Source organism: Oncorhynchus mykiss, chromosome 17, assembly GCF_057628025.1.
Source record: "Oncorhynchus mykiss isolate SJ-2025 chromosome 17, ASM5762802v1, whole genome shotgun sequence".
NCBI lineage: Eukaryota > Metazoa > Chordata > Actinopteri > Salmoniformes > Salmonidae > Oncorhynchus > Oncorhynchus mykiss.
The window spans coordinates 69056167-69065000 of NC_143038.1; the positions used below are offsets into that span (position 1 = coordinate 69056167).

An 8834-nucleotide genomic window follows, 5' to 3' on the forward strand; every position below is an offset into this window, starting at 1 on the left:
TGGGCGATATAGCCTTATAGTAATATCTACATTTTTTTTCACAGATTTGGACAATTCACAACCTCAATTTCTCTGAACAAATAACAAAAGGCCAAGACATAATTCTTCATTGAATTTTCTTTATAAAAATTGTAAAAAATATATATACACAATGCCTCAAGGCCTATTTCTGCAAAACAAATGAGCAACACTGCGTGCCAGGCTGTCATCATTGTATGCAAATACATAAAAACAAAAAAAATAAGAATTAAGAATAAGAACTTAAGAATAATAAGAACAATAAGAACTTGCACAATAATAAATCAAATTATAAAATTTTGTCCTTTACTTGTTCTTCACGAGTTTCTGGCGAGGAACACACGCCCGTCTACTGACTCTGGCTTTAGGCCCTGGCGAGGAACACACGCCCGTCTACTGACTCTGGCTTTAGGCCCTGGCGAGGAACACACGCCCGTCTACTGACTCTGGCTTTAGGCCCTGGCGAGGAACACACGCCCGTCTACTGACTCTGGCTTTAGGCCCTGGAGAGGAACACACGCCCGTCTACTGACTCTGGCTTTAGGCCCTGGCGAGGAACACATGCCCGTCTACTGACTCTGGCTTTAGGCCCTGGAGAGGAACACACGCCCGTCTACTGACTCTGGCTTTAGGCCCTGGAGAGGAACACACGCCCGTCTACTGACTCTGGCTTTAGGCCCTGGCGAGGAACACACGCCCGTCTACTGACTCTGGCTTTAGGCCCTGGCGAGGAACACACGCCCGTCTACTGACTCTGGCTTTAGGCCCTGGCGAGGAACACACGCCCGTCTACTGACTCTGGCTTTAGGCCCTGGAGAGGAACACACGCCCGTCTACTGACTCTGGCTTTAGGCCCTGGCGAGGAACACATGCCCGTCTACTGACTCTGGCTTTAGGCCCTGGAGAGGAACACACGCCCGTCTACTGACTCTGGCTTTAGGCCCTGGAGAGGAACACACGCCCGTCTACTGACTCTGGCTTTAGGCCCTGGAGAGGAACACACGCCCGTCTACTGACTCTGGCTTTAGGCCCTGGCGAGGAACACATGCCCGTCTACTGACTCTGGCTTTAGGCCCTGTGACATGTCACAATGTTCCCAGCTGTGCTAAAGACCCTCTCCGAAGGGGCAGTTGTAGCAGGAATACACTGGTACTTTTTTTTAGCAAGCTTACTCAGTCTTGAGATGTAGACCTCATGGAGCCTTCACCACTCACGTGGGTCTTTGTGTCAGGGGTCTAAAATAACTGACAACAAGTAACTCGACAACTCAGTTTTGATGTCGTCCTCCTCTGACTCTGGGCCAGACAGTGCCGTCGTCTTGAAAAAGCTTTGCCAGTGTTTTCTTGCCTTTCTTAGACACCGGTTCACTTTCTGTGGCGCACAGTTGTGCCCAGGGTGACGTGTGCTTTACTCAGCTAGCAGAGACCTCCGCTCTAAAAACAGATGTTTGTTTGATGCTCTCAATCTTGTCGTCATCTGCTATACATGTGGTCCTGAACCCGGGGATCCACCAGCGAGGACATATCAAGGTGTTCCAACTGTGGCAGGGTCTTCGTACTTATAGTTGAGATACTGTAGTGGGGGCACTCCTGATTTTCTTTGCGAGCGTGACCTTCCTCTGGCTGCAGGAGGCTGCGGTTGAACAGTTTTTTTTACAGGCTTGAGGTAGGAGACGCTAACGTAGTTCTCCCCAGACAGCACGTCAGTGAATTCCTGTAGTGGGCCTATGGCTTTGTTTACTGACTCCAACACATTGATATCCTGACAGTTGGACACCAGGTGCCTGCTTTTCTTCTGAGACCAGGACCCAGGCTATGGCCTTTTCTTGATCCAGGATTTGTTCTATCATTTTCTGTCTTGACCCCCACATGGTTGGGTAGTGGTGAGCTGGTAGACTTGAGCTCAGCCTGTGCTCCAGACAAGTCTCGCCTCTTGTTCCAGCTGAAGGGAAAGGTGCTGACCACCTTCTTGCACAACCCAAAGGCACAGTGAACTCGTGGGTCTTTCACACCAGTCTCTGAAAAGAATGAAGAAAGGATTCTAAGAACGGCAGCATTTTAAATAAATGTGACAAGTACAGTATTCAGTTGACCTGTCAAACCAACGCCACCCCATCTCCCCCTCCCACCCACACGTCTATTCTATTGTTTAGGAATGTTACACCACAAGCGGTTTGAATGTGTAATCATTTTGACTGAAAATGTATTAAATTGAGTTTGTTATAAACTAAAAACAGCCTGTGGTTATTTGCTATTGGATTGGTAAAAGGACAACTACTAACACAACCTACAGCTGGCCTGAACACAACTTTTTAGAATGCACTTTAAAATGATCCAACGTCACACTTACCGATGGCAAGGTGAAGCCCAAAGCACTGCAGGCGGGTCCAGTTGATCAAGCGCTATGCTGTTACCATGTTGCTCCCGCTGTCAGTTGTCATGCACACCTGTCGGTCTTCACTCATCTTCCACGATGCCAGAGAGCCTCAGACCCTTGGCTATTACTTCACCCGTATGATCATCTTCCACGATGCCAGAGAGCCTCAGACCCTGGGCTATTACTTCACCCGTATGATCATCTTCCACGATTCATTTATGTAGTGGACTGTCAAACGTAGGTATGGCTCTGAAGTTCTGCTCGACCATAGATTGGCTGTGGTGGAAAAATAAACACTAGCCAGCTTCTCTGCTCGACTCTTTCGCGGGTAGCAGTGTATAATCGCGGCAGGGCTTCTTCCGTGAAATACTTGCGGCTTGGCAGCTGATATTTGCGGTCAACTGTACCTAGCAGCTTTTTAAAGCCCAGCTTTTCTACTGTAAAGATCGGGACCATATATTTCACTATGTAATAGAGCTCCTTCCACCGCAAACTTCTTCTTCTTGGTTGTGCTGCTGCTGCTTTTCATAGCAATCGTCTCTCGATACATTTTGCACAGTACATTCGTTTGCTGAACATCAGACCTCTTAAACCCCAACCACTTCCATACTACTGAAAACATCAGACCTCTTAAACCCCAACCACTTCCATACTACTGAAAACATCAGACCTCTTAAACCCCAACCACTTCCATACTACTGAAAACATCAGACCTCTTAAACCCCAACCACTTCCATACTACTGAAAACATCAGACCTCTTAAACCCCAACCACTTCCATACTACTGAAAACATCAGACCTCTTAAACCCCAACCACTTCCATACTACTGAAAACATCAGACCTCTTAAACCCCAACCACTTCCATACTACTGAAAACACATTGCTGCCCTTTTTGGGGGTGATTTCATCCTCACGAGAGGCTGAGCCGGGCGTCGTCCTCACGAGAGGCTGAGCCGGGCGTCGTCCTCACGAGAGGCTGAGCCGGGCGTCGTCCTCACGAGAGGCTGAGCCGGGCGTCGTCCTCACGAGAGGCTGAGCCGGGCGTCGTCCTCACGAGAGGCTGAGCCGGGCGTCGTCCTCACGAGAGGCTGAGCCGGGCGTCGTCCTCACGAGAGGCTGAGCCGGGCGTCGTCCTCACGAGAGGCTGAGCCGGGCGTCGTCCTCACGAGAGGCTGAGCCGGGCGTCGTCCTCACGAGAGGCTGAGCCGGGCGTCGTCCTCACGAGAGGCTGAGCCGGGCGTCGTCCTCACGAGAGGCTGAGCCGGGCGTCGTCCTCACGAGAGGCTGAGCCGGGCGTCCTCACGAGAGGCTGAGCTGGCGTCCTCACTTTCCATGTTGGTGGAACTCTTACCAGCGCTACACTTCTCCGGCGGGGTTACAATTTGTGAAAGGCTGTCTAGGGTTGGGATTGGTGGATAACCTCTGTGCACGTGTTGTCACGCAACTGGGACATGATTGGACATTGGGCTGACAGAGAAGAGACAGTGAGATGCTGCATTTGTAAAATGTTACAACATTATAACAGAACCTTGATTCTTCCGGCATTTTCCATAACGTGCTGAAACAAACTCAAATATATATAAAAAAATAAAAAAACACTATATAAATCGCCCAGCCCTACTCCCACCTCCGTCTAGCCTGGGCAGCAATCTCCTCTAAACAAACAGATCACACTTCTCCTTCCCGAGGCCTGCTCTGCCTGCTGCACCCCCCCCACCCCACATCATTACACTGTATTAATTAAAAAACAGCATGATTAATTGATCCTAGAGAAGTAGTGAGAGGATGTGTAGATGCTAAGGACCAGATCTGTCACTGTTGTTGGCAGCGCTATATTTAGACAACAGATGAATGTCTTTTGAAGGTGAACGGGATGAGAAACTAGTAGTGATGACAAGGGTACATGAGATCAGCATGTTGTCTACTATGTTCTAGTAGGGAGGTACTGAGGCGTCACACACTGTCCTGAGGTTGAGGATGCACTGGTTTGTCATTTCCTGTCTGACCGGCCTCTACGCCCAGCCTGCTACTATCCTTTTTGGCTGCTAAAAGAAACAAAGAAAAAAAAATTCCATCTATCATTCCATTTTAACTGATTATTTCTTGTCATCTTCCTCTGGGTCGTTGAAGAGGAGTCCATTTTCCAGATGACTGCTGTCCATCAGGCCTGGTGTGAAACTACAATCAGCCTTGTAACCACGGGTGACAGAGAAAAGAAGGAGACAAGGGCAAGACAGGGGTGTAAAACAGGGCAGAAGTATCAGTCAGGAGAACAGCCGCTGCCTCTCTTCCCGTCACTGACTAATAGGAGAACTGCCGTTACAAATTGCCCCCTGATTCAGCTGGGATGCCAAGGCGGACAGAACCAATGGAGGAAAAAAAAGGAGAAAACCGGCCAGGGTGAAGTGGGTTGACGTCTGGCTGGATACAGCCAGCGTGTGACGAGGCAGGGCGTCACAGGAACAATCAACGGGGCTTCAGTCTAGCGGTAGAAAGCCTCCAAAACTTCACAACGACGATAACATTAACCCCTTGTTATAGGCCACTGACAGTTGAGAGGGCAGCTCAAGGAACAAATGTGTTGCCTTCTCTACATCCAATGTTTACATGTAGGCCTAGGCTAGACAAACTGGATCCTGTCTGCTGCTTAACTTGTAGGCATCTGTGCAAACACTTCTGTTTTTCAAACGTAAGTAACAGTGATGTTAATGCTAGTTTGTCATTGGTGAGTTTTAGAGAGGCTATTATTTTTAAGAAATCAGGTGCTGGTTGATTGGCAGCGACACAGAATTCTTGCCAATGCCTTTTTAAACAACTTGCTTTAAAGTTGTTTAATAAATACAGATCTCAACCAATCACTTTGCCTCTTCAGAAAACACATCAGAAAAACTGCCTAAGCACTTCAAAAAGAGAAATAAAGGCCATCACAATGAAACACTCGTGTTGCGTATCTGGTGGTTTCAGGGCATTGTATTGTATTAGAACGCCTTCAGAAAATAGTGAGATGACTACTGGCTTTTCCTCACACATTATGGCTCAAATATGTAGAAACCATACTGGTAAGGCAGTGTTTTTCAGTCACTGAAGCCTAACACAGAACTTCAGGTTAGGGCTCAGCGGAAAGTGAGTGCCTGCTTCCCTAGATACCAGATTGGAATTCTGACATTCCTGTCTCACTGAGGAACAGTCTTTGCTCAAGTAAAATGTTTTTTTTAATTTATTTTATTTTATTTAAAATGCCATTATTTATTTGGCCTTTATTTAACTAGGCAAGTCAGTTAAGAACAAATTCTTATTTACAATGACGGCCTACCCCGGCCAAACCCCAGACGACGCTGGGCCAATTTTGCGCCGCACTATGGGACTCCAAATCACGGCCGATTGTGATACAACATGGAATCAAACCAGGGTCTGTAGTGACGCCTCTAGCGCTGAGATGTAGTGCCTTAGACCGCTGTGCCACTCGGGAGCCCCCCTCGGCTGTGCCACCCCCCCCCCCCCCAGAGCTAATAAGGTAAGACCTCTAACATTCACTCGTAAGTTCATACTTCATATTCAAATGGAAAGCTTAACACATGTAGGCTATATCCAATTAAAGCCAACAAGCAAGTCAAGGATTCTAAAAACAACCACAGATTTTAAAATCCAGCCCATTCCAAACGCAATGAAAACCACGATCCTCAAAATAACTACAGTCTAATACAGACTGTACATGTGGCTACGCGGTACTCAGCTTGTGCTCTTGTCTTAACTCCAGCTCACCCCCTTGCAGTGGCCTTGAGTGGAGACAGAGGGGTGTGCACAGAGGCTACAGGTCAGGGGTGTGTGCACAGACCACTGAGCTCATTGGCCGACGCCGAGCTTTGAGCTTCGGCTCCTCCGAAGGCAATAATATGAACCCAGTCAAAACGGTGGACTCAGAGTTATAGGATGTAGCGGCAGGTAGCCTAGTGGTTAGAGCGTTGGACTAGTAACTGAAAGGTTGCTAGGTCGAATCCCCGAGCTGACAAGGTTAAAAATCTGTCGTTCTGCCCCTGAACAAGGCAGTTAACCCACTGTTCCTAGGCCTTCATTGTAAATAAGAATTTGTTCTTAACTGACTTGCCTGGTTAAATAAAGGTCAAATAAAAGGTTCAATAGTACAAGGGGCTCTTTATAGATGCAGATTGATAAGAAAGTGACAGTATAGCCATGAAGAAACAATGCAGACAGGCCAGACTCCTAGCTACAGTCCTAAACTTGTTGAAACTAGCCATGTCTAGACTATATGGCAATTTCACTGATTTAACAACAACAAACAACACATCTGCTGTGAGCAGTTTTGAATTGCATTTAAACTTCAAGACAAGTCTTCCTCAAGTGCCACATATGCATAACTAATTCACTACTTTGTGGTAGGCCTACTTTACTGAAGTTAAAACAGCTACTCCTGCAAAATGAAAGCCCAGGAGGCAGATATATGATTACAGACAGTAAGTAGTTCAGAGATGATAGGCCTTGGACCTAAAAACCTCAGTAAAGTGATTAAGGCCACCTCCTTATTTCTACATGAGTGCACGCCACCATACAGACTGCAACTCGTGAGATCTTTGAAATTGCATTAGGATGCATTCCTAACTGATTAGCACAATAGGAGAAGCATGCAAACCATTCAGTCATCTTAATAGGAAACATTAACCCAAAGACTGCCCTACATTAGTTTGTCTGCACAACAGATTCTCACGACCTTGTTTAGTCCACGTTGAGAAGGTTGCCACTTCACGGGTGTTCGGCTCGCTCAGTGTGAAATGGCCTCCCTAACCCATCACGTAGCCTACAGTCTCTCATGACAACCTCTATTTGGATCTAGGTACTGAGATTAGGATAACCATCATGTACATAATTTACACACAAAAAAAACATATGTATAGCACAAGCTTTTAGACTCACAAAATGTGATATGTCTAGGCTCCAATGCTGGATGCTAACAGATCAATAGCTTTGCCTCTGATACACAAACCTGTTGCATGTTTGTTTGGAGAGTGAGAGAAGGTGAATACGTAGACTGGCCATTGAAAGTGTTGTGACAGTGATGTATTAGCCCCATGCAGACGGAAATACTATCTTGATACTTACATAATAAACATCAAGCTATTAGGTTCCTTAATAGCTGACTGGTGTAATTAACAGGTAGACTATGTGCCAACTGTAAAAGTACTACCTTGAGAAGGGTTAATATTTGTCGACTGTTCTTGCAGAAAAGCTGTATTTTTTGCACTTTGAGCTTTCAGATACTGCCCTGTCTAGGAAAATGCTTGAAGTTTGTAAAGAACGTTTGTGCAATACAAACTCCCTCTGAAAGGATCCCAAACATTGTAGTCATCAAAGTCCACAAACATTTTATCAATCAACTACTGTCAAATCGTGAAACATATTCACATCAGTTCAAATTGTTCATACATTCAAATAGGACTATATGTTTAAAAATGTTTGTTTTTTAAAAAAAAAATCTTCCCAGCTTAAAATAAGAAATATTTTCTTCCAAGTCCAAAACTACATGAATGTAGCTAGAAAAGTAGCAGTATAATTTGCCAACCAGCTGAAATGATGAAACCAGCTAGATTGTTGCATCACTCACCAGTTAAACAGTAACCATGTGAGGCTAAGTGTTTACATCTGACGAGTTTACTATCCATACCGTGTAACTACGCGTAACTAGGGTTAACTATATTACAGACAGTTACTTACATTAGAGGGGTAATCAATCACTCAAGGTTACAGTTAGTTCCTAATGTCAAACCAAACACGTGGGAAACTGGCCAAGCTACCTGGCATCTTTGTCCCCAGTGGTGCAGAGTGGTGCAAAGTAAGCGTGGGACTCTGGGAGGGAGATAGTGAAAGTTGATCTCTTACTAAAAACACATGTTGGGACCATCTCATTTTCCTATGATCACAAACCATGGAAACACATTTAAACGCGTGTACACAACCATTAAACAGACAACATTGTGTGTGTGTGTGTGTGTGGTCTCTCAGGAGTATAGCCTAGCTAACTACAGTAGTTAACCAGCCAGTCATGTCAGATAACATTAATGTGGGTAATTAGCTTAGCTACGTCGCTAACTAGTTGTACCTGCACCATACCAATCCAGCTACACTGTTCAGTAGCCTTTAAGCTAACCAGATAGCTAGCTATTATAATAATAATATACAGCTGCAAACGTGGCTGCTTTAGCTAGCCACCTGGCTGGTCATTGCATGCTATTTTGCTGTAATTTGATTTGAAGCTAGCGAGATGTATCATCGAGTAACGTTGGCGAAATTAATAAGTAGTCACTCACCCGTGCGATTTGCCTCAACGTCAACGACAGCATATTTGTACGATTTCAGAAGCACAACAACGGTCAATCTAACCACCTCACTCTCTAAAAGGGTCACGCTTAGAAAAGGCTGTTTTGAA

General features: G+C 45.8%; 1 protein-coding gene across 2 annotated transcripts in view; it reads right to left on the minus strand.

The window, feature by feature from the left end:
• shmt2 (serine hydroxymethyltransferase 2 (mitochondrial)) overlaps positions 1-8834 on the minus strand; it is a 28738-nt gene that overhangs the window by 19820 nt on the left and 84 nt on the right. For both annotated transcript variants that reach the window (XM_036950834.2, XM_036950836.2), the window contains exon 1: positions 8716-8834. This exon is cut by the window's right edge. In XM_036950834.2, coding sequence (XP_036806729.1) covers positions 8716-8748 — 33 coding nt within the window. In that variant the 5' untranslated portion in view covers positions 8749-8834. The remainder of the gene's footprint in view (positions 1-8715) is intronic.